The 26,631-nt window shown below is 37.4% G+C and overlaps 1 protein-coding gene across 4 annotated transcripts in view; it reads left to right on the forward strand.

Moving 5' to 3' along the window:
• kmt2ca (lysine (K)-specific methyltransferase 2Ca) overlaps positions 1 to 26,631 on the forward strand; it is a 145,344-nt gene that overhangs the window by 86,173 nt on the left and 32,540 nt on the right. For all 4 annotated transcript variants that reach the window (XM_084103256.1, XM_084103258.1, XM_084103257.1 and 1 more), the window contains exons 14-27: positions 419 to 1,239; positions 4,719 to 4,838; positions 7,960 to 8,076; positions 8,784 to 8,888; positions 9,153 to 9,257; positions 12,223 to 12,404; positions 15,413 to 15,577; positions 15,795 to 15,904; positions 17,971 to 18,048; positions 18,181 to 18,393; positions 20,236 to 20,355; positions 21,852 to 21,971; positions 22,057 to 22,181; positions 23,520 to 23,709. In XM_084103256.1, the coding sequence (XP_083959382.1) occupies positions 419 to 1,239; positions 4,719 to 4,838; positions 7,960 to 8,076; positions 8,784 to 8,888; positions 9,153 to 9,257; positions 12,223 to 12,404; positions 15,413 to 15,577; positions 15,795 to 15,904; positions 17,971 to 18,048; positions 18,181 to 18,393; positions 20,236 to 20,355; positions 21,852 to 21,971; positions 22,057 to 22,181; positions 23,520 to 23,709 (2,571 nt within the window). The remainder of the gene's footprint in view (positions 1 to 418; positions 1,240 to 4,718; positions 4,839 to 7,959; positions 8,077 to 8,783; positions 8,889 to 9,152; positions 9,258 to 12,222; positions 12,405 to 15,412; positions 15,578 to 15,794; positions 15,905 to 17,970; positions 18,049 to 18,180; positions 18,394 to 20,235; positions 20,356 to 21,851; positions 21,972 to 22,056; positions 22,182 to 23,519; positions 23,710 to 26,631) is intronic.

The following is a 26,631-nucleotide window of genomic DNA, read 5'->3' on the forward strand; positions in this document are numbered from 1 at the left end:
AGTGAAATTACATTGTTGACAGTTGCTGCATCTATAATTGCCAAAAGGCACTTCATTTTAAAAATGTGAGGGAGGGGTTAAATCTGCTCGAACCAAGATATTGTGAAAACTAGGTGGTCTCTTATATACTACACGCGGTGGTTTTTCAAAGCATTTTTTGAGAATAGGGTCACTGTCCACTGTGAGTATAAAGGCTTGTTTGGTAAAAAAAAATTAACTGTCTGACGAAGAGCCTGTATGCTTGAAACATAACCTGTGTGTGAGTCCACTATAATTTTTTTTGCATATTTTGGAGCTTTGGTGTGCTGACTTTTTTCTGGGTTTTTTTCTCAGTCGGTAAGTCTTGTCCATAAACATGCATAGTGTTCTGTATTATTGTTTTCTTGCCACAGAGTTCTTAGGTTTGTGTTTTTTGCAGCTGCTGAACCTCCCCAGGAGATCCAGGTTACAGTCACTTTGACAGAGGGTCCCGAACCTCCTCCATGCTCCTCTACTTTAGTGGGCGTACCCTCCCTCTCCTTTCAGGCCTCTACCACTTCTGAAGACCAAAACCAGGAACAGAGTCTAATTGGTGCTTTGGAAATGGGGAAGGAAACGGAGGATAAACTGCCTGAAGCTACAGAGGATGAACCTGAAGCAGATGTTTCAAAAGCTCTTCCTGCTTTGCCAACCAAAGAAACATCCCCCAAACTCTCTGGAGCTCAAGAGCCTATGTTAGTCTGTCCCTCAGACACCTCCAATATGAAGGATAAAAGGGTGACTAATGTCCCAGAAGCCCAGAGTGTTGTGGAGGAAATTGAGCAGGGACAGAAACAGGACCAACCAGAACATGAAGAGAAGGAGGTGGTAGATCCCGAGGTCACTTGTATTTTACCTGAGCCTGATAGTGTCCCACTGGTTGCAGAGTGCAGTCCTACTGTGGAAATGGACACTACACCTGTCAGCGAACACAGTTTCTCCAGTTTTAGCTCTCCCATTGAGGATAAGAGCCTTATTTTAAAGCATTCCCCGGGAATGTCGTCCGAGGGCTCGACCAAGTTGACCCAGTCCCCGTTTTCCACTGAAGCCTCGCCCAGGGAGATATCTCAAAGCCAGACGCCAACCCACAGCCTGAATCCAGCTGGATACAGCCCCAGTGTTTTCAACACCACCTTCTTCCCTCTTACGCCCAAGATAGGTATGGGAAAGCCAGCCATCTCCAAGAGGAAGTTCTCTCCTGGAAGGCCAAGGGTAAAGCAGGTAAAACTCCTGGTTTTTGGCCTGTCTTTCTTGCTGTTTGGTGAAGGCTCCTGGTTTGCCTTGGTCTCTTTAGGACAGTAATTCTGTCTGTGATCCACATTTTTAGCTACACAGTAATTATTTCTTTGCTCTCCATGTTCCGTCGTCACATTGATTAGTGCCAGAGCGTTGCGTGTATTAATTAACATGTAAAGGCTCTTACTATGCTCTCTCTGGCTCAGTCTCTGCCTCGCTCACTCATTTTTTTTTTCTAGCTCTCTCTCATGCCTTCCAGTCCCCCCAATCCCCCCACTGCCCTTCTCAAATACATCACTCACATTATCCCAGGAGAGAGGGGGCTGGGAGTTGGCTCCAGAGCCAGGGTTTATGCTAGTGAAACATAAAGGAGTCTTTTTGGAGGTGTGTAATTCGGATAAATGCTCACTGAGCTGGAAAGCACAGCACAAACCCATTTCCCCTTTGAGCTCTGGAGCAGGGAGGATGCTGAGAACTCCTAAGTTGTCATAAATCTAAATTAAACATGGTATTGCTGTGTCTTTGTGTCCAAGAGAGTAAACCTCAAACTACAATTAATTCACGCATTCTTTGAAGCAAAGATTAGAGTGAGTTCTTTCCCGTTTCTCTGGTGGTCACCTTAGCATCTCATTTTGGGAATGCTTTCAGCATCTTTGATCTGATTGGCAGAGCATACCACAGCTCCCAGCAAGGCTCAGGCCCAGTCTATGCAAGTGTGTTAATGCAGGTATGAATGCTTGGCAATGCCAAGCCATTGTGCATACTTAAAGTTCACCCAAAAATTATAATTGTGGTTCCAAACCCACAGACTTTCACTCATGTTCTTGAAATGCTCATGAAGATATTTTTAATATCCATAAGAATCAAGTGGTTTAATCCAAGTTTTCAGAAAAGATTCAATCTCTTGATAAACAGGTTTAATTTATGCTTATATTTATATATAAACAACATTGATCAGTACATATACAGAGAGCTCAAATATGGTGAGAAAGCTCTACCTTGCTTGATGCACGAGAACAAACCTCAGTGGTTCTTGCGGAAACTCAAACATTGTTGTCACGCAGAAAAAAAAGGTCCTGGCCGTCACACTTTCTTGCCCTTTCACTTTGTTTTGAAGATGAATGAAAGTCATATGGGTTTGGAATGACATAAGGGTGAGTAAATGATGACCAAATTTTCACTTTTGGGTGAACTATCCCTTTAAAAGGTGCTGTGAGTAATTTCAGCTGTTTTGCTAACTTCTGTCATTTTGCTTACACATCCTGTCTCCAAAACTCAGCCCTCCAAAACATGTCCGTAAACTTGATGTCAGCAAACCCAACAGAAATGATTCACAGGCAGAGAGCATTTCTGATTATCTAGTTTTCTGAATGGCAAAAACTTTCTCGGATTGGATTCTGAAACTGATTTTTCTTTTTTCTCTTTACAAAGTATACGTTTATCACTGAGACTAATGTGGTATGTCAAGACATCTGTTTTACTGATATCTGTTAGGTATTAGGGATTTTTTTTATGCGTGGAAGTCCAAATGAATAGCTTATGATAAAGTGCATTGTTACTTTGGTGGTAACAAACCTTAGTACTCAAAGGGGCAGTAGAGTTACAATTGTACGTACCATTTAAACTAGATCACATTTTACTATAAACATGTTGACAGTTTAACAAAAAGTAACCAACGGCTAAGCACTTAGTGCTTGTATTTGGACACTGTATTTTTGGAACTATATGACGTTAAATTGAATGACTAGAAGTGTATAGGTGTCTGTATTATTCATGTTAGTTTATATGGCTCTGGTCGCTTTTCCCTCTGGAGTATGTGCCATCTGGGCACAGTGTAATTTGAAGGGTGGGCAGCTGTCATTGGCTCCAACTGAGATTTCCGGTTTGGTGTGTATAAGCGCGTTCATGAGTATATGCACACCCCTGTGTTATCGTGTCTGCTTAAGAGAGGGATTTAGTTTTGATGTGTAAATGAGCTTCTAGTGTTTCATCGCTTTCTTGAAGTAACTCCCGCTGACTCTCTTCAGCGACGATCAGGCGTGCTTTTCGGTCTGAATTTTATAGAAGTTTCAGAGTCATATTGGGATTAGCTTGAGTTTATCATTTGGAAATATGTATCTGCTGGTTGATAGTGCTTTCATATTGCCACGTATATCTTGTTAAAGTGTCTATTGGGTGCCTACTCAATAAGCTTAAAGTTTTCACCTCTCCATTTATTTTACATTTGTACCATATTTGTCCCTTTTGAAAAGCCTAATGGAAGGAAATTAAATGCATACAAAGACATAGCCTACTTCATCAACATACATCACCGAACTGACATAGCATGGTCATCGATTAGCAATTTAAGGCATCACAAATATCAACAACATTATTTTTTTTAGCAGTCAATACTTTATCAAATTATAGTATTATTGTTGTATTTATTTTGTTTTGATGTCTTTATTCACAGGCATGTTGGCATGATGATATTTGTTTGTTTCTCAGTTGTCCCCTTCACTCACTCTTTAACTTGTGTTAGAGAAGAGTTATTCTTTTCTTTTTCTTTCTTTCTTTTTATTCCATGATAACAATTCTTGGGTTCTGTGCTTAAGGAATGGTAATTTGTGTTATTAAGTACTTTTGTTTTATTAGGAAGCAATGTTCTGGGTTCAATACGAGTTATGTCCAATCCACATCAAGCATTTGTTGGTTACCATAGAAAATAATGTTAAATAAAGACAAAATTTCAATGGAAATGAAAAACGATGGCCTTGTGGTCAGTTTATTTTTTGTATAATTAATAAAAAAAGTTGTCCTGAGACATTAAGTTGTATTGAAGCTCAGACATTTCTTTAAAGTTTGGGACAAAACGATACATGACAGCAAAAAAGGAAAAAAGAGTAACCAACCAACGGCTGTTATTTATAACGTATAATTCTGAAATCATTTTCATTTTGTAAAACAAAACAGGCCTTGCGGTGTTTCTGTAATGCAATGTAATTACAAAGACTAACCCTCATTAGCTTGTTAAACAGGCTAAATGCTCCCCATGACACTTTGCGCTTTACAAAATTCTCAAAGAGCTGCTTGTTGTCATGCTGATATGATCAGGCTTGTTTTGTACAAACAAATAAACAATGTTGTTTCCATGGAGACTGACGCTTTATAGTAAGGACTTCCCCTTACAGATTTCCCCTACGAAGTAAAACTTGCTCAAAGCAAATACTCAAATTTGCTTCTCTTAGGACTGAAGCATTTTACATAACTGTCATGTTTCAGGAATTTGTCCCAAACGTAATATCTCACTTTATTAGCTTGTATGATGCATTTGTGTAAAAGTATTGCATTCATTTGACATGCTGTGTTCTTGTTGCTGGCTTTCACATTTATGTTGCTGCATTTTGTCATCCCTCATCTTCCCCTCATCACCAATATACCCCCCCCCCCCCTCCCCCCGTCTCTTCTCCGCCGCTTTACCTTAGGGTGCATGGAGTAACCGTAGCGCAATGAGCTCACCTTCCTGGTCTCCAGAGCGCTTGGACGCCTGGGACAGCCCTAAGACCAGGCCGATGCACGGGCTGCCCATCTGGACCATGAGATTGGTAAATGAGGGGAGGGTGTTGAAGGGTTTGCCCCCTGCAGGGGACTGTGATTTTAAGGTGGGTGTAGGCTGGTTTAGTTTAGAAGGTAAGATCAAATAAGGTGTTGAAAAGCATACCTTAGATGGCTATGAGATTTTATTGCTTAAAAATGTGAGTCTGTTGCATGAGTTTGATATAAGTGCAATATTCAGTCATTGATAGTAGATTATGCATCTTGTTCATGATATAATGTTCATTTAGTGCTCATCCAGCAGTAGAAGTCCACTACAACCAACAATACAGCCACTTGAAAACCTCCAGTGAAAACATTAAACAGGGCTTTAATACAGGACACATTCTTGCTTACAAAAAATGAAAATGTACCTATTTTTAACATGAGATGCTGTCTTAAAAACACAATGCTCATGGCGTGACATTCTTAAAACCAATGAGACACAGCACACTAGCCAAAGGCTTCGATCTGATACATATGTGACCCTGGATCACAAAACCAGTCATAAGTAGCACGGGTATATTTGTGGCAATAGCCAACAATACATTGTATAGGTCAAAATTATCGATTTTTATTTTATGTCAAAAATCATTAGGATATTAAGTAAAGATCATGTTCCATGAAGATACTTTGTAAATTTCCTACCGTAAATATATAAAACATTTATTTTTGTGAGTGAATGCAGCACAATCACAGACATAAATGGACAAGTTTAAAGGCGATTTTCTCAATGTTTCGATTTTTTTTTGCACCCTCAGAATCCAGATGTTCAAATAGTTGTATCTCGGCCAAATATTGTCCTATCCTAACAAACAATACATCAATGGAAAGCTTATTTGTTCAACTTTCAGATTGTGTATAAATATCAATTTCAAAAAAATTGACCCATGTGACTGGTTTTGTGGTCCAGTGTCACATATTATATGTGAACAGAAAATTATGCACATGGACCAAGTGGCTGTTATTTGTCAGGGATACATTGAAAGAAAGTTGTCATAATGTACAATCTCTGCTCATGCTTTTTAAACACAACATGAAATCAAAAATAACCCAATTGGCCATAAATGTCCCTGGTCACAATTCATCAGCGCCTGTTACTCTTAATGTCAAAATCATATGCTGACATAAGCAAGGCCGTGTGACCAGGAAAACAGTAATATCATAGTGTTTCATGATTCAGTCAAGTCCTGATAGACAAATCCAAGCCTTCATATAACCAACTCTGCATATCCTTACCAATGCATGTGCATGAAACACCAGAGTTGCACCCTTCCTATTGCAGCAGTATCTCATCAGAGTTGCTGTTCTACTGTGTGGCTGCACTCAGGCAGATTTAAAGAAGTGCCTTCCTTAACCCTAGTCTATTTTTTCCCACTCCATAATTCATTTCTGCACAAATTAGACTGTAAAGGCGATGGAGTGCACCAAGCTTCCTTAGGCAATCTCTCTAAATGAAGTTGACGTCTCATGTCTGAGTAGTGCTTCTTGGCTACAGTGAGGTAATTACCTGGGAGGAAGTGGGAATTGGGCCAGAGCTTCAGCCTCGATGCAAACGCAACGTGACACCTTCAGAAGCAGGGCAAGTTGGCGGAAGCCTGGCCTGAAATGTGATCTGTAAGTCAGTGCAGTGTTCAGGGAGTTGAGCTGAACCCCAGAGGGCCAGGTCTTGGGATGGATGGATGAGTTTCTATCACAAACACAGATGCAACTAGTTTTGTGCCTTCTCGAAAGTTTTCCACCGTGTCAAGCTAGGTTATAGGTGGATAATTATTTCATCTCAACAGCAAAAGCATTGTTTAACCAAATCAGTCTAGCAAAAGTACCATGTGCTGTTAGAGGATCATTTGTGTGCATTTCTCTGAAATGCAATTCAGTGCAATGAAAAGGGATTTATTTATTTTCTTGCAGAATGTTATAAAACACTGGTACAAAATTTCTTAACGTTCAAGAGTAAGTGTTATTTTTAAATTCTGGGATTCTGTTAAAGAGGACCTATTATGTTTTTGTTTTTTCTTTACATTTTCAATATTCTTTCATGTGTAATGTTGCAGTTTGATCATGAAAAAAGTCTGCAAAGTTACAAAGCACAAAGTCCATTGTTTCTAAAACCCCTGAAACACCTCGGTTGTAGTCTTGAGTTTTCTTTCGGGAATGAACAAGTCACAATATTCCTTATTTAAATTATTCCCACTCAAGGCATACGCAAAATAAAAGTGCACCACTGGGTTTGAGACACAGACAAACAGAAGTTCTAATAAACGATATTATACTACTGTTTCACTACGTTGATGCTCTGAGCAGCCATGTTGGATTCTGAAGTCGGGGTTGTTGCGGTTACCCTGAGTTTCCCAGCTGCTCCAAGTTGAGTGGGCGTTCCAGTTAAAAGTTCCTACTGGGAATGAAGTATTTCTCACTTCCAAGGACAAATGGAACACACCATAAATACTCTCGAGTTATTCAATAAAGTTAGGACCTCATCAATAAAAGCCGATTTATTATTATTATTTTTTTTTTTTGAACATCCGTTTTTACAAAAACCTGAAGTTTGATCAGTAAGAAAAGAAAGATGGCATACCAAGTCAGAACATCGTGAAGGTCTGTGCTGAGTTTAATGGTCATATCTTGAAAGCAAAGATGCAAGAAGCAGCATCTCATAGTAGATAAGAATGTTGGCTTTGTCAAGCCATCATAACTAAATATTTTACATGAATGCGTGGAAGGGAGATATTTTATTATAATATTTTTCTTTAGGAAATAGTGATGATACAAAACTGAAATCCGTGTTTGCAACATACCGGTAAATTTCAAAATAACTAATTTGTGGAAATGGATCAAACTTCCCAACTCAATTATCATTTTTTCAACGTTTAAATCAGAGATGCTATTATAATACAATGACCAGAGACAATTGGCCTACTGTCGCTGTCTTTAGGGAACTTAATGGCTGAATAAACCACATTAAATTCAACATGATATTCTCATCACCAACAAAACAATATTTGATATATCATCTAGCCCTGTTAGCAATGAGTATTTGCCCTTTTGTATTATATATTCACACTAAATTTTCACAAAGTGTGCCTTCAAAGAAATTAAATAATATCTTCTTTCCCTGTCTCTGTCTGCTAGGGTCGTGGATCTGGCTTTCCTGGAAGGCGGCGACCCAGGGGAACTAACCTGTCTGGGAGAGGTGGCAGGGGACGCTCCAGGCTAAAGATGGAGAGCAGCCCCGTGGTGACCCCTGGGGTATGAAGCCCCCACCTCTACAAGCATAAATAAAACAGCACTCAGATGTGCTTAATGTTCACATTAAAGCCTGAGAAATGCACTCACGCTCAGCAGAGCTTCAGCAGCAGTTCCCAACCCAAATGGCCTTTTCAAAATAGCAAATGCTGACATTTTCCCCAACACGAACGACTTGTGATGGGGGAGACTGAGCCAGCATGTACTTGGCTGCCATTATGATAAAATAGGCAATTTTATTCTCAGCAGCCGTTCTGTAGTTTACACACATAATGAACATCTTGTCTTAACTTTGTCAACCAGTCTCATTATAATCCAGTGGCATACTAAATTGTCACGTAACTTTTTACCACGACAAGCCTTTAAATATAAACGATCCATTCCTGTGGCAATGTTGCTAGATTGGGTTGATGATTTCTAGCCCAAAAGCTCTCTAAAATGCTAGTTTTTGACAGGTGCCAAAAACTAGGACTATCCATAGCTGATTTTAATGTGAAAGTAGACCATATGGTATTTGGTTATCTATTTAAAAAAAAAAAAGGTGTGAGAAAAAAAATTGTGAGATTTGACCACATTTGACCTTTTCAGTTGCATGATTACAGTGAAATGTCCAGAAACAACCATGATATCATTAGACAGTATAGTAATGTTTTAGAAACCGATCTGTTTTAGATCTGTTGTCTAAACTGGTGTCATGTGCCCTGTTACAGGTGAGCTTTATGGATTCTCCATATGTTGTAAAAGAAGAGGAGGAGAACTCCATGCACAACACTGTGGTCATGTTCTCCACCTCTGACTCCTTCACACTTAAACAAGTAAGTATTTGAGGAAGCATTTATTAATCACGTACAGTGGCCCTGTATTTTCACACTTTGACTGAATGACATTGCATTAGATAAAAACACAAAATACCAAAGTTATGTCATCAACATGCACAAAGGCAACATTTTAAATTTAGCTAGCGTAGTAAAAATATCTCCGGTCTCATCTTAGACCTTTTTTTAGGGCACATAATCCTGCTCTTAAAAAATAGCATTAGCACTTTGCGGCTGGGTCTCTGATCTCTCTTGTGTCTCCAGGACATGTGTGTGGTGTGTGGGAGCTTTGGTCAGGGTGCTGAGGGCAGACTGTTGGCCTGCTCCCAATGCGGCCAGTGCTACCACCCCTTCTGCGTCAATATTAAGGTAAGTACCCCGCCTCCATCAATCACAACTGACCCCGTTCACGAGCACCGTTCATGAGACGCAATGGTTTAAATTATGAGCTGCTTTTATCTGGAGTGAAGGTTAATGGTGCGTGAGATAAGTGTGACAGGTCAGTGTGTGAGAGGACCTGGATGAAAGCAGCCTGAGGGTAATGCGTAATATGTTAAGAGGATTATGAAGCACACTATAAAGACGTGTCTTATGTTGATAGACTAAAGCAGAGATCTTTATCATGTGAAGACAGCAGAAGAATACATCAGGGTGCTTTCAGTATCTCTCAGCGCTTTGAGATATGCCAAGTAGAGAAACCTCCTGATCTTCATTTAATAAAAGAGGCCCAGATGGATTCTGCTGATTTTTTTCACTTTCCCAGTGTGGATTCTGGACCTGATTAAGAACAATCAAAGTAATAAATCTCAAGAGGCTGTGCATTAAAGAGATTGTTGGTGGTGGATAGTGGCTTATTAAGTGTTTAAAATGGCAGCACCAGCAATATGATGAAAACACTAGTGTTCTATAAATGTATTATTAATAATAACCACAGTAATATAGTGTAGTTTGTCCCAACATTTATTGTCTTAATATGTACCCCTGCAAACCCCATCAGTATGACTGAAGTGCTCCTTCAACACCACCAAACCAAAAATGTATTCTTATATCTGATATTATACTTAAGATGTTTGCTACCAGAAAAGTAATAAGATTTAATGATTAACTATTGTGATTTTTGACAGCCCTGATATTGTATTATCAATTGCAATTTCAGGGTTTTTCATGCAATTTAAAATGCTAATCTTTACCCCCTGGTATTTGCTTAAGGACCACCTGAGGGAACACATACCCCTTGTTGTGAATCCCTAATGTAATTCATTAGCTTATCTGCAGGCTGATTAAGGTTGCCAAGCAACATACAGTTCATCCTTTTGTTGCAGATCAATACATTAATGTAGAATTCAGCTGATCAGTGTGTGCAGGTGAACGTTTATCAGCTATTTTACCACAGCTTCAAATATGGCTTATCCCATCAGAATGTAGAATTTGGCATTATCCATTCCAGAAATATGCACGTTGTTTTTTTTCAAATTCAGTATCTAATTGGCAGATATCATGGCCAGGTGTCTTCCATTCTGAGCGAGTCCAGCTTCTGTGAAAGAGCTGTCTACCTCTCATTCATTTATCCATTGGTCTGTGCAAGCAGCTGACTAATCACAGCTGCTGAAGATAATTGCTCTTATCCCACAAGGATATTTATTTAAAGATAACTGATGAAAATTCTGCTATTTACTCAGCCTCACGCTGTTCTAAAAAACGAGAAATGCTAGTTAATGCAATAGAAATGCAAGCTAATCTTTTACATACATGGAAAGTGGATGATGATTTATACTGTCAAATATAAAAAGCACCATATTATAAAAATAGTCTGTACAAATTGTGTGCCATATTCCTTCTAAAGTCTTCTAAAACCATTCGATAGCTTTGTATGACGAACAAACTGGAATTGTAAATCATCAAACATCATTGGTCATCAGTCATGACTGATCTTTTTTAGTGTCGAAACAGGCGCAACACATATTGAGGTGCCATGATGGAATGTAATGATGGAATTTACTCAGAAATATAAATTCGGTCCTAATTTACTCCGTCTCATGTCATTCCAAACCCATGATACTTTTGTTTCTTTTCGAAACACAAAATGCTTTTGTTTCTTTACACCAAAATTGTCAAACTTCAAAATTTCATAAAGACATCATAAAAGTAATCCATATGAATCCAGCTGTTTTATCCAAGTCTTCTGAAGAGACAGTTGCTTTATATGATGAACAGATTTAATTTAGGCTTTTATTCACATATAAACATTGATCAACACACACACCATTTAATTTTGTTCTTGCACGTCAAGCAAGTACAGTTGAGCTTCCTGTTCATTCCATAAAGCAACTGTGTCTCTTAGAAGACTTGGAATAAACAGCCTAAATCGTATGTACTTTGCATAGTACTTTTACAATGGAGTTTTTGGTTGCCTGGACTTTGGAGGGACAGAAATCTAACAGGTTTCATTAAAAGTATCTTCATTTGTGTCCGCGCCGATAGCCTCGTGGGCAGCGTGCCGACATATAGCGCCGTTTCATTTCAGGCGACCCGAGTTCGAGTCCCGCCTCACGGACCTTTCCCGATCCTGTCCCACTTCGCTTCCTGTCTTCTAACTGTCCTGTCATGATAAAGGCAAAAACGGCAAAAATAAACATTTTAAAAATATATATCTTCATTTGTTTCGAAGATGAACGGAAATCTTGTTGGTTTGGACCGGAATGAGGGTGATAGTAAACGATGGCAATTTTTTGTGTGTTCGTGAACTAACTCTATAATGAGGGCTCATTATAGAGTTATGTGGACTTTTTTATGGTGCTCTTTTTGAGTTTGGCAGCCCATGGTCATTCTGTATGGAAAAGAGTAGCATGAACAACTCTGTGATTCATGGGGGAAAACAAAGACATATGGTTTGAATGACATGAAGCAGAGAAAATGACACAATTAAAATTTTTATTTGAACTATTCTGTTTACTGAAACGTTGCGTCTCCAAATAGCTGTCATGTTGAGCCTATATATGTCAATTTTCCTTTATTAATATGGATAAAATGATCCCTTTCCCCAGTGGAATACAAACCCATAGGTGCCGGTGAACAGCAGGCTGACTGGACATGCTTGTTAGTACAGGACGATGTGGTTGGATTGAATTATCACCACCCACATAAATTGATCTGTACATACCAGCAAATCCTTCTGACAAATACCTCTGACCCTAGAGACATCTAACAGCTGTGTTCTTTGTGTTTTTTATATCCATCCAGATAATTGCCTGCTAAATATATAACCCTCCATTGCCCTTTAGACTAGTGCTTGACCTTTGACCTCTGACCTCAGGTGTGTGTGTGCCCATTTTAGATCACAAAAGTGGTGTTGAGTAAAGGCTGGCGCTGTCTGGAGTGCACAGTGTGTGAGGCATGTGGGCAGGCCAGTGACCCCGGGCGCTTACTGCTCTGTGATGACTGTGACATTAGCTACCACACATACTGTCTGGACCCACCACTTCAGAATGTACCCAAAGGCAGCTGGAAGTGCAAGTGGTATGTACACTCTCTCACACACACACACACACACACACACATACAGAGAGAAGTCTTCTCTAAAATTAGAAGCAGCTTTGGATCACAGCCCAGTTTTGTACTTTTTAGTAGTTCTGTCTTCATCTTTGTCTGTCAGTCTTTAGGCTATATATATATAGCCTACATTTTAACTACTGGCCTGACCGTGCCAGCCGAAAAAATCTTTAGCGCTGAGCTCTGAGATATATATACATACACATACACATACACATACACATACACATATATATATATATATATATACATACAGTACCAGTCAAAAGTTTGGAAACATTACTATTTTTAATGTTTTTGAAAGAAGTCTCTTATGCTCATCAAGCCTGCAGTTAAAAAAAAAAAAAAAAAAACAAAAAAAAAAACAGTAATATTATGAAATATTATTACAATTTAAAATAATGGTTCTCTTTTTTAATATATTTTAAAATGTAATTTATTTTTGTGATGCAAAGCTGAATTTTCATCAGCAAGTTCTCCAGTCTTTGGTGTCTTATGATCCTTCAGAAATCATTCTAATATGATGATTTGATACTCAGTTATTATCAATGATGGAAACAGTTGTGCTGTTTAATATATTTTTTTGGAATACTTTTTTCAGGATTCATTGAGTAAAACGTTAACAGCATTTATTCATAAAAACAGCATTTATTCAAAATAAAAACATTTCTAACAATATAAATCGTTACCATCACCTTTTATCAATTTAACGCATTCTTGTTGAATTAAAGTACTAATTTCTTTTTTAAAAAAATAGTTATTGTTCCCAAACTTTTGAACGGTAGTGTATATTGTTACAAAAGATTTCTATTCTAAATAAATACAGTTCTTTTTAACTTCTTATTCATCAAATAATCCTGAAAAAAGTATCTCAGGTTATAAAAAAAATATTAAGCAGCACAACTGTTTCCAACATTGATCATAAATCAGCATATTAGAATGATTTCTGAAGGATCATAAGACACCAAAGACTGGAGTACTTGCTGATGAAAATTCAGCTTTGCATCACAAAAATAAATTACATTTTAAAGTATATTAAAAAAGAGAACCATTATTTTAAATTGTAATAATATTTCATAATATTACTGTTTTTTGTTTTGTTTTTTTGTTTTTTGTTTTACTGCAGGCTTGATGAGCATAAGAGACTTCTTTCAAAAACATTAAAAATAGTAACGTTTCCAAACTTTTGACTGGTACTGTATATATATACACATACACATACATATACATATCTCAGAACTCAGCGCTTCAGATTTTTTCTGCTGGCACGGTCAGGTCAGTAGTTAAAATGTTTACTTGCCCTGCCACAAAAATAAATAAATAAATAAGAATAGTTGTTCTTTCAATTTATTTATTTTTTGTCCAATGTATTTTAATATATAAGCCACCAACATTTTAGATAACAGTACAATTTCACAGCTTTTGATTAGAATTTTGATAACACACCAAAAACTAGCCGAACAAATATAAAGTTCAAACATTATTGAAGACAAATTACAAGCAATAGCACAAATAAATATAATAAAAACATTTTTTTAAAAGTGTGTGTGATTTTATGTGACACAATTGTGTGTGTTTGTCCGTTTGAGGTCAAGAATGCACAAAAGAGAACACAATTCAGTGTTTGTGCACTGTATGAGACATGAATCTCTCTGTGATATAGTCTGTATTTTAAACAATCAATATCAACTTTTAGCTAATTAATCGGCCCTGGTTTCAGTGATAATTTGCGAATAATCTATCCTAAGATTAAAATGTGTAATTATGAATACATTGACACACTGAATCCCCAAATTAATGTATATTAATGGAAGATGGGGAAAGGTCTCTCTGGAAAGATATGACTTGCAGAGTACAGGGAGAGAGTTGCACAAATATTGTCAGAATTATCAAAATTACAGTCACAGAAAGGGAAAAATAAAATGCATTACTTGCATTAATTTGTAACAGAATTGCAGAAATATGTTTTTTTCTTTCTTGCATTTGTTGTAACTGAATGTGACGCACCAGTTTGAATATGAAGGATGAAAAGTTTTCTGTATGCGTCTACAATACAATTATATTATAATAGTCTCAAAATGATTATATTTACAAAATATGATTCACAGATGCTTTGACTCAACATTTAAACAAAAAAAAAACATTTGGTTGTGAGTTTGCAATGTGAATTTTGAGCTGCAGTAGAGGGGATCATTTCCATGAATAACGAGCTGAATTTTGGACTGTTCCTCAAACAAAGCTATCATATGGCTTCAGAACCCTTGGTATGTATAGTGCATTAGTCGTGTGGACTAATTTGGCAGAAAAATGTGCTTAATGGTCTTGAAGTTATTTCATAATGTCAAAATGCAAAGTCCTAATGATCCTAAAATGGGCTTCAGTTTCTTTTCCAAAAGCTTAATTTTTTAAAATATAGTTTCTTCTTTCTTTCTTTTGATTTTGAGGTGAAATACCCATGCATTTTCTTTACAGGTGCCATGGATTCACGAGTCTGTGATATTCTCTCTCAATTTCTTCAATTTAAATTTCTCTCCTGCTCTCAACACTTTAGCTTTATCTCTTTGTTAGCCTCAAATCTCTCTTTGTGTCCCCCTCTATTGTTTTCTCTACCCATCTAACACTCTCTTGATCTTTTAGCAGCTGTTTTCAAACAAGACCGAAGGGGATTTCATACATATTTGCTGTAATGTCACGTGTAATCCTCGTTCAAACAGACTGGGTTTGCATTACATTGTGCAGCATTCGGTCAGAGCTTTACTTGGGTTGAAGCCATTTAAATATTTATTTTAAGGGCAGCTTAGTCGATGCTAAACCATGTGCAAACAAGAGGTGTGTCCATTCACAGAAAGGCTACAAAATGAGCGTGAAAGGATGGGTTTAGACGTTTATGATTAAAAGTGTATGTATCTGGGATAACGTGTCTGTGCACACTAATCTGTGTTATATATGTGTGTAAATACATTGTTCTCCATCAGGTGCGTGTTGTGTACTCAGTGTGGAGCCACGTCCCCCGGCCTGCGGTGTGACTGGCAGAACAACTACACGCAATGCGGCCCATGTGCGAGTCTCACTGTGTGTCCCGTGTGCGCGCGCAACTACAGAGAGGAAGAGCTCATCCTACAGTGCCGGCAATGTGACAGGTGGGTGGCACTCTATCATGCCAAATGTCATAACAGCAGAATAAAAGAGTATCATTGGAAATGGCTTAGCAGTAGATTAGTATATGAATAAATGCAGGTGTTGATGGAGAAATATATTCAGTGCATTGAGCCTGTGATATTTACATCCTTTCTGACTTCTCCCTAATGGCTGACTGGTTATTATGAATGTGGCCTAATCATGATGTATGGTCTTCAGGTGGGTTCATGCCTCATGTCAAGGGCTGAACTCTGATGAAGAGGTGGAGAATGCAGCGGATGAGGGCTTTGACTGCTCTCTATGTAGAATGCACACCATGCCAACATCTGGTAAGAGCTACAAACCTCTGGGGCCAGATATGTGAAACATTCTCAAGAATGTATATTCCTGTTTCTTCTTCTTCTTCTTCTTCTTCTTCTTCTTCTTCTTCTTCTTCTTCTTCTTCTTCTTCTTCTTCTTCTTCTTCTTCTTCTTCTTCTTCTTCTTCTTCTTCTTCTTCTTCTTCTTCTTCTTCCTCTTCTTCTTCTTCTTCCTCTTCTTCTTCCTCTTCCACTTCCACTTCCACTTCCACTATTAAGTGTATGACAGGCAGCCCATAGAAGCACTTGTGGGAAAATGATGAAATTTGGCACACAGATAGAAGACATCCTCAACATTAACCAAAGTAATTTTTGAGTCTCTAACTCAATCCCTGTAGCGCCACCAACTGTCCAAATTTGCACTCATGTTTATGCTAATAACATTTGAACCGTATGGGCTAGAAATAAAAATTCCTTGATTGCACCCTTTGATTTCATTTTCCATCATGGAAACTTTTCCGCCATTTTAATTTTTCTGACCCAGGCAGTTTGTCCAATTTTTACCAAAATTGGCTCACATCATCTTCAGACCACCCTGGCAAAAATTTATTAAAAGCGTTCTTGAATAATGTGCAAACAAATTTTATGAAGAGCACATCAAAATGGATGCAAGGCTATATTTGAAAATGGCACTTTTTGCTTACAACTTCTAAACAGTTTGCTGTAAAACTGGTCTCTTTTTATTCAATGCAGCATACCGAGTTGGAAGGACACCCAATTTTTCCATTTCGGCCATTTTTGGGGGTCAGCCATTTTGAATTTTGCATTATTGTATTGTAATGGGTCATCGGCACCTTGCCCTAAAGGTCCTCAAAAATGTTCAGAAGAGTGCCACCTTGGGGTCAACAATTATTATGAAATTTAATTAAATACTAATAGCTTTTGATTCATTTTGCCTATTTTATTTCAACTGGTCTGCATAGATTCCTTGAGTCATACCAAGAACAGTGATATCAGTTATTCCATATTTGGTCAAAATCACTATTCACCCTTTTTTGAATTTCTTTGAACTCCTTTCTTTGAAATACTCTTAGACCTTTGGTAAAATGTTCACCAAAATTGGCTCAGATCATCTTTAGACTATGCAAAAGGTTTTTAAAAGCTTTTTGATAGACCAAACCGTTTTCGAATGATGCATGTAATGGTCAAAAGTGATAATCAATTAAATAATTTTTCTAATGATTGTAATTATAATTTTTCAACCATTTTGCCTTAAATAATCTAAAATGGTCTTTAATTACTCATTGTTGCAGTTCGTTGGATGCTCCCAGCCATGCATACATGACTCTTAATGCTTTTTTTGTGCCCGGCATACTGCCTTGCAACTGCTACTGCCATACAAACAGATAATGATTCTCAATGATCAGATAATCTTGATGATCTAATTCTTGAGAAAATGTTTGAGAGCTTCTTAAGAAATTTTCAAGAATTGCACTTAGGAATATTCTTACAAAGTTCTTGAAATGTATCTTAAGCATTTTCTTTTTCTAATAAGATTTCCATGAATCCTGCCCCTGGAGTTTTTACATTTCCGAATATCACATTTAATCGGCATGTGATTGTAAGATTTTGGATTGAGTTTGTAAATTGATTTCATGGCTTGTTTTGGTTGTTCAAACTACAAAGAACTAAACAGATTTGAGTTGGATATGCCTAAAAATCTGATTTTGCTGCATGTCTGAACAAAAATGCCCTAATCGTAACCTCAGGTGAAGACGCTTCAGGTATTCTCTCTTGTTTATTTCTGTATGATGTGTACGTTGATGCTTGATTCTTCTTTAACAGATGGAAACTAGAGTGTTTTGGTCAATGAAACTTTGTTCTAGAAAAATTTGGTTCATTAAAAAAAAGCAGATGGCCTGAATTTTAAATCGAGCTGCAACCTGTTCGTGTGAATGAAGCAGCAGTTAATGTAATCTGCCTTTAATGGCTCCAGACTGTCCCGTTATCAATAAATAACTAAACAAATGACTGTGAATATGCAGTGTTAACCCTGGAATGAGTCAAGCTTCCATCTTCCTCTTATGTTGTTACAGGTGGCACAGTGGCAAAGCTCATGGACATCAGCGAGCCTCCTTTAGTGACACAGATTCTTACAAAAGTCAAGGAAAATGGTATTTATAAATACTATTTTGATCATTGAACTCTGCTTCAACATATTTGCTGTGTAACAATTATGTTGCTGTCAAATGGACATTCTCAGAGCACTTTTGCAGTCAATATTGCTGTGTTCTGTTCTGTGCCAGAATTCCAGCGGACGTATACTCAGGACGGCGTGTGTCTGACTGAGTCAGGCTTGTGCCAGCTCCAGAGTTTATGTGTCCCAGCTGCCCGCCGCAGACGACCCAAACCTAAGCTAAAGCTAAAGATCATCAATCAGAACAGTGTTGCTGTGCTGCAGACGCCCCCTGACCCTCAGTCTGAACTCTTCAGGGACGGAGACATGGATGACAGTAGAGGTAAAGAATGTGTTTGTGCTTAAAGGTGATCATTTTATTGATCATATTTGATCAATTACTACTTTACCACTAGATTTTGTTACTAGTGCTATTTTAGTATCATTCATATACCATTACAGTTTTTGATAATATTTTAAATTAGATTTACTCTTTTCATTTTTCCATTGTAGTTAAAGTTTTAGTAATTTTATTGTTTTGTCATTTTTATTAAAATGTCTATATAGTTTTTTAAGGGCTAAACAAAAAGGCTACCTTGGTTCCAAATGCTGTAACCAAAAAATAATTGACCTCCTACCTTATTTCCTTCCTGGGTTATTGTATGTCAAACAAGAAAGATATGCAAAATTTCCCTTGAGCACACTTTTTCTTTTTTTTCTTTTTTCTTTTTTTATCAGCAGTTTCTCAGCATGAGAATGTCCAAATGTAAAAAAAAAAAAATGTTTCTAAAAATGTGAACAGTTTTTATGAAACGAGACCTCCTTTTGATTCTTCCTGCTAGTTTTGGAGTTATTAGTTTTTACTTTTGTTTATGTCTCAAAAAACAACTCTAAAAATGCCTTCAGAGATTAAAGCGTTAAATTAAAAGAGAATGAGAAATGTTGCCTTGGCAACTAGCTGATTGATTGATTGATTGAATGATTGATTGTATTGAGCTAATTTAAGATCTCATTTATTTTATTTCAAATAATGAAAATGTGTTTTTATAGCTTTAGTTTTAGTTTTCGTAAAAAAAAAAAATGGAATCATAATAAAATATCTGGCTTTGTTTATTGTGCCACTTGACTTTGACGGTGATTGTGAATTGGTGATGACAGCCATCACACAGCTGAACATAACCGAGAAAGACAGAATAATCTAGAAACTAGATTTAAAAAAGAAAAGATTTGTTGAAAATGTAAAAAAAAAAAAAAACGAGTGGAGAGAGCGAGAGAGAAATCGACAGGAAGGTGAGCCGTGTAATGAATTTGACTTGGAGAGAGAAGAGAGCCTTTGAAAACAGCAGTCAGCAAATGATACCTGCCTTTGCATTCCAGTGATCAGAGGCTGGACGGCTCTAACTGAATTAATGGCCAACCCCTCCATCAGAGCACCAGTCTGAGAGAACAGGCGGGGGGTAATGATGAGGAATGGGGCCAGCAGTTTAACCCCCTCACTGCCAGAGCATACTATATAAAATTGCAATTTGCAACTTTAAATAATAACTCCGTCTCCTAGGTTTATGTTAAGACTTCACCACATGATTCTGTTACCACATGATTTCCACCCCATGAAACAAATTATGGCGTAAAAATGTAACACCCAAGATTATAAAAAATGATAAGATATAACAAGATTGCACAAATTGTTTCATTGTTTGTAGTGTTTCTATTTTTTGAAGATGCTGTCCATCCATTCTCTAAACCGCTTGTCCTATTTACGGAATGCTGGAGATTTTTTTTTGTAAAATAGTATTTTCTTTATTGCTAGAATGTAATTATCTTATAAAGAAGGTTTTTAATTGGTATTCAGAATGAACCTCATATAAAAGAAGAAAATATTAGTTCCCACTTTTCTCCCTTTGTTAAAAGGAAAGGGAATTAAAATGTGACTTTTTCAAGCCCTATTTGTACCCTGTTTGTGGAATTCTGTCATTTTAGTGCACCAGTCTTTCCACCTTCCTTTGTTTTTTGTAATCTTTATACAACTCAGATTGCATTGAACACAAATGTGTGTTTTGTTTTTATTAGTGGTGGTTTTTAATATCAACTACTGAACCACACTGTCTATGCATGTATCTTTGTGTGGTTTAGAGAATATTCTGTCAGCATCTACAGTGCTCTGTGTTGTTTGGCCGCATTGCAGAGGGCGATCCGATGGACTGTGATGGGAAATCTGACTCCAGCCCTGAGCGTGAGCCCTGTGATGACCACCTGAAAGGGGCCGACGGCAACAAGAAGAGGAAAAGGAAGCCGTACAGACCGGGTGAGAGAGAGCGAGAGAGAGAGAGAGAAAGGTGCACTTATCGGAAAGGACAGCTCCACTGGACTGTGAAATAGTGCGGCTGCAAATTCTGGACCTTAAATAGCATCCCACAGTGCTTTGCTCTTTAAAGCTCCTAGCCGGGGAGAACTCTGGAAAGAATGTTCTCTCTGAGCTTTTTTTTTCTGACTAAAGTAGTAATCTCTTTAATGTAGTGTCCTTTTTAAGCACTGCCTTCCATTTAAAAAAAAAAAAAAAAAAAAAAAACGCATGCTGTATAGACGTGTATCTGCACAGTTTTATCCTGTTGCATCTGAGTTCAGTGTTTATTGTTTGAAATACTCTATTACTTAATTACTATTTAGTGGTGTAGTTTAAGGCAAGTTTATTTATATAGCAGATGTCTTCAACCCTGCTCCTGGAGACCCACTGCCCTGCAAAGTTTTTATTTTTATTTTCAAGCAATCCCGAAGAGCTTGTTTAGCTGGTTCAGGTGTGTTTGGTGAGGGTTGGAGTGAACTCTGCAGGACAGTGGGTCCCCAGGAGCAGGGTTGGAGATCTCTGTTATATAGCATTTTACACAATACATTTCATTAAAGCAAGCAGCTTTACAGTATTAAACATGAAAAAAGTGTCAGTGTTGCTTTCAATTACAATTACCACTTAAATTTCTACTGTAAAGCATCTATTCAGTGCGTTCATGTAGATTTCTATGTCAAAGAAGGAGGATCCCCAGAGCACACCTACCTATTGCATAATTTCTAATGACCAGTGGAAGTTCGAAGATGTTTACCAGCCAGAGAGCACTTTTCCAGAAAGTTAGCTTTGGCAAGCGGTTTCAAACCCCAAACAAGCTTCATTTTGGCCTGATTTTGTTTGAAATGACACCACACCAGTTCATCCTTCGATTTCGCTTGAAGTATATCGGGGCCTGTTCTGAACAAATCTAGTTTTTGTTTTTCAAAGTTCCCCTACCCCCTCATGTGCCATTCTTGTTATTTATTTATTTTTGGATAGAAGTGAATACATAAAGACTTCAGAAATGTGTATTAGTGAAGCCTCGTTTAAGTGCTCTTTGATTTGTTAGTATTAAATTTTATTACATTTAGTTGTCATACCTGTATCCTACAATAGAAATATTTCCACTATTTATACTACATAAACCAATCCAAGAGTCTGTCCTGACTCTCTGTGTCCATGCAGTGGACTGTGCTGAGGTGGGGGTTGTGGGGTCACAGCCAGTGTGGCACAACCAGAAATAGACTTACCTGAAATTGTTCCTCTAGGAGCGTAGCCAAGATGAATCACCCTCTTCTGGTCTAAAGTTCATACGTCTTCCTGAATTATGGAGATGAATGTCAAGACATCACTGTCCAGGGTCCCATGTTATTAATTCCTGATTGCGTCCATCACCCAGTTTAGGGGTACTGCAGCTTCTCTTTTTTTTACCTACTGTTTTAAGTTAAATTAGATTTTTGTTCCCCTTCTTCCCTCTTTAGGTATCGGTGGGTTTATGGTGCGTCAGAGGAGCAAAGCAGGACAGGGAAAAGGCAAGCGGACTCTCAGTCAGAAAGACTCTACAAGCTCGCTTACAGAGAACCTCACAGGAAAGGAACAAGGTATGGTATAGACATCTCTGTTTTTGATGCTTATTTATTTTGGTCGGTACTCTTAGTTGTTGCATCAAGTTTATCTTCTCACCAGGTTGGAATGAACCAGATACTCCGGTGGGTGGGACTCCCATTGTTAGTGAGCCTCTGGAGAAAGTCAAGAAGAGATACAGAAAGAAGAAAACCAAACTCGAAGAGGTCTTCCCCTCGTACCTACAGGTCAAACCCACAAATATTGATATAAAATGTTTCTTAAACCGTAGTGCACCGATCACTTGTCGTTAGTGAAGAAATCCAACGGGTCCTCTAGCTGAATTTAAACAAAAAAAATTGACAGAAAGCACCAACATAGAATAAATCAACAATTGATTAAATAAGTATGTTAATTGTCAAAGTGTTTCTGTAGTCTCAGTTAAAAAACAATAGACATTTATGTGAAAATTGACTTGAGTATTCAGTCCAACTTCTTAGCTAGCGAGCAGTTAGCTAAAAGTAGCAGTCTGGTTCATGTGAAAAAGATTTTGAAAAAAAAATCAATTTTGCTTGTTTTTGCAATCTGGACTCTAAATTATTTTCTTTGGTAATTGAGAACAGACCACAGATGGTGTCAATATAGCTTAACTTGTGTTGAATCTGGAACATTATTTAAACCACAAGCCACTCCAGGGGAATAAACCTGTAAGTGTACTACATAAGTCACTTTAGATAAAAGTATCTTGTAACTAATTACTAGTTCTTTCACTAAAGATAAGCAGCCCTGTATCCATGTCAAAGCTGAATATGGTTGATCTGAAGAATGAATGTTGTGGGCAGGGATTTTGTGAGCATGTGTAGGGTTGACACACTGCTCTTAAAAAAGACCATCATGCTCAGCATGGAGATGCAGTGATGCATTAACTGTAACAGCTGTCACTTTAGGCGTTCCTGTTTGTCAAACCTTAAATCAGACTTAAAGGTCGTCACCAGAGGGATGTCTTGAATCAATGATTTAAATTGAAGCACATTAGGCCTTTTAATGTTTTAACACAGCAGGGAGTCATCACATTGATAATTTGGTACTGTTAGATATTCTGAAGTGCTACAAACTTGTTTTACCATATAGCACTGTGGCAGCCTTTTGACATTTCAAACCAAAAATTACAGTAAGTGCTGTAAAAAAAAAAGCCATATCCAGACAGCACAATATTGTAGAGTCTTGAATCAACTAGTAATTACCCAGAAAACCCTAGTAAACTAGAAACCACCCATACTGAAAGAAATTGTAGAAACAATTTTCACTCAGAAATTGCTTGTAAATTTCACAAATAATTACAAAGAAATGGCAAGTAAAACATTGAATTAAACATGACATTTTGAAGAAGAAAAACAAAAATTGTAAACCTAATCCAATAATCTGTTTTATTTACAAATTAGATTATTATTGTTTTTAAAGTGCTGGGCATTTTTTATTTTATTTTTTTGTGCACAGAATGAGGAAATCTAGTTATTATTTAGTGTACTTGTGCATGATGTATTACCAGAGCCTGCTTTATTAACTTGTGAACATGTATGTTACAGGAGGCATTTTTTGGGAAAGAACTTCTGGTTAAAAGCAAGAAGACCAAGTCGACTCTGGAAACAGGGCTTGTGGAGGAAGAAGCCAATCATGCAGACAGCAAATCACAAAGCAGAAGCTTCCTGGACCCTTTATCTGACCCACTTCTCAGTACCACTTCCACTCCAGTCTCATCTAAAGCAGGGCAACTGCGTATGTTCAGCTCTGTCTTCATATTTAAAAATACCAATAGAGCTGAAGTAGAGCTTCATATATATATATATATATATATATATATATATATATATATATATATATATATATATATATATATATATATATAAACAGAGTGCTTCCCAAACACCTTAGAAGTTCTTATATCTACTGTGAATTGCCTTTGTGTAGAGAGTTTTTTTGTTTTTTTGCTTTGACCCATTAGGTCACATTTTACTGCTCTTCTAGACTGCAGTGAATTCTGTAGGGAAGTAATGCACATTAGCACTGTACCTCCCGCTTTCTCCTCTGCACACACTGAATGCATCACACAACCCAGCAGCACTGCAGAATCCTACAGTGGATTGCATTACAGTCTGGGTTCATATTTTTGCCACAGGGCCTACAGAAGATGCACTGTACAAATGAACTTTTTATAACCCCATTGTGCTCATTTTGTGTCCTCTTCAGCCCTTATTTGCATACTCTTATAGGCTGAAGAGCTTGTTCAAATGCCTCATTCTTCACCATTTCTCCTTTTCCTCAGTTCTGTCAACCCTCATTTACACCCAAGCCAGCAGACCTCTGCTCACAGCCAAACTAAAATGTTTTTAAAACCCAATTTGCCAGCACTTTTCTGAATTCCCCGTCGTAGCTCTCTGGGAGGATAGAAAGCTGGCAGTAACAGTTCAGTGTTTAGAAGGCTTGTGCGTATTCGTTTGGAGAGCAATCGCAAAGCTATTTGAAGGCTTTCAGGGCCGCTTGCTTGTCCTTAGAGATTTTCATCTCCCATAGAGCAAAGCCCCTTTCTCTGCTCTGCAGATTCTTGTATTTAACCCTTTCATGGAGTTTTAATCTTGAAACAAGTGTTTGATTTTGGAATCTTATTATGCATGCTTTTTTATACATTTAATGCTACTGAAATCTTGATTGTAGCAAAATTATAAAGAATATTTCAGTTAACATTAGGGGTGGGCGGTATGACCAAAATCTTGTACCACTGCAAGGATATAACAAAAATATTAAAGATGAGGAACAGGCGGATGCGAATTTCATTGAAAAACCCTTTTTATTTTGTTGGACGTCACCCTTAATGTTTAAGGTCGATACAGAAACATGAGCAATTTTGTTTATATGTAATAGTGTGGCCCGGTTCCAAAATTTAGTGAGCTGCCTCGTGTTTTACAGCTACCTCTAAGTCAGCTTCTTTTCTGAAATCAACCTCATATGGTTGAATGCTCTACACAAACAGCACTGGAGCACATAAAGGAGGCTCAACTCAAAATTGATTTCAATAGAGTTTGTACTTGGCATGTTGCTAAGCTATCAACACATTTGTCTGATAAGTTTAAAGGAACCGTATGTAGGATTGTGGCCAAAACTGGTACTGCAATCACTTTAAAAATACTGTAGAGCGGTGTATCCCCTCCCCCTACCCCCTGACTCGAGGTTGCCAGATAAGCTGCAGGATTCAGCAGAAACGTAGGCTGCTTCAATGAGCTTCCAATGGCAAGTGACGACGAGACGTACACAGTAAGTTTTGTTTCACAGTAAGTGCTGGGGCCATAATAGCTGAAGAGATAAGCGTTTTTGATTTGATATTTGATTTGATTTGATTTCTTTATTTTGAAAATATAAATACAATTACAATTCAAAAAAAATCTGAGGAAAAAAAAGGATAATAGTAAAACAAGACAAAAAACATATAAACAAAAAAATAAAACTTCCTTATTTTTCAATACGAAAAAAAAAAAAACCTCGATTTACAAGTACTAAAGTTTTTGTCACAAGTAGGCTAAAAAATAACCAAAACATTTGCCACAGCAATTATAATGCAGGACAAATTCAATATCACCAATGGCTATCACAGGGTTGTTTTCAGTCCCATCAGAAAATATTGTTACACTAAATTACATTAGCAATGGTCATACAGGTCAACTTGCAGCATGTGTAACTTAGTCCACGATATACGTGAAGAACGAATGACGAATGCCATAATGGGCGTGCTAATGTTGTTTTCCTCAGCGTCTCAGCATAAGTACAGAGAAACAGGCTCCTATAATGCATTGCTAATGTTAGCATACGTCCATGTGAGCTAACGTTACATTACTTTGCACGAACATGCATAAATTTTTTTCGACTGTCATGAATATGAATATATGAAATGTCCATTGACATCAAGTACAAGTTAGCCAAGCATAGATGAATCTTACCTGTCCAGGAGAAAATTAGCAACGTTGGCGTCTGTGTTCAAATTATTCTCCGTTTTCAGCCGTCTCCATCTTTCAAAAGCTTCTCCAATACAAATTCTGGTTTTATTTCGGACTTTGTCACGAAAAATTTCTGAATTATAACGAGGTCTTTTTGATTTAGTAACGTTAGACATTTTTATCCGACTAGAGTTAGGGTATGTTAGAGCAAAGCTGGCAACCCGGATCCCGAAACACTACTGACTTCGTGATTGGTCGATAGGTGGAGGGAGGCCCGTCAGGCCAAAACACAAAATGACAACATCAACATCAGTTGAGGGCTGCAAGTCCACTTTTTAAATGACAATATCATGGCCATACTACTGTTGTCGGTGATATAAGTATTTGAAATGAACATGATTTCTTAATGTCTAGTGACACATCAGGGCAATTTTATGATTAATTGAAATAGATTTCTTACATACAGCTCCTTTAAAATTGCACAGCGCACACAAATACTGGGTAAACTGTTTTATATTGATAATATTTTATATTAAATGGAAATAATTATATTTATAGACATTATTTCTTCCGCATCATTTGCCATCTTGGATTGATTTATTTTTTTATTTAATTTTTTTCACTGAGCGTGTCGCATTGTCCTTAACGCAAATGCAATTCTGCCTTAAAAGTTGACCAAATTAGTTGTCCTTTTGCATTTAAAATTTGCCAT

Source organism: Abramis brama (genome assembly GCF_963993115.1).
Source record: "Abramis brama genome assembly, chromosome: 24".
In the NCBI taxonomy this organism is placed as follows: Eukaryota; Metazoa; Chordata; class Actinopteri; order Cypriniformes; family Leuciscidae; genus Abramis; species Abramis brama.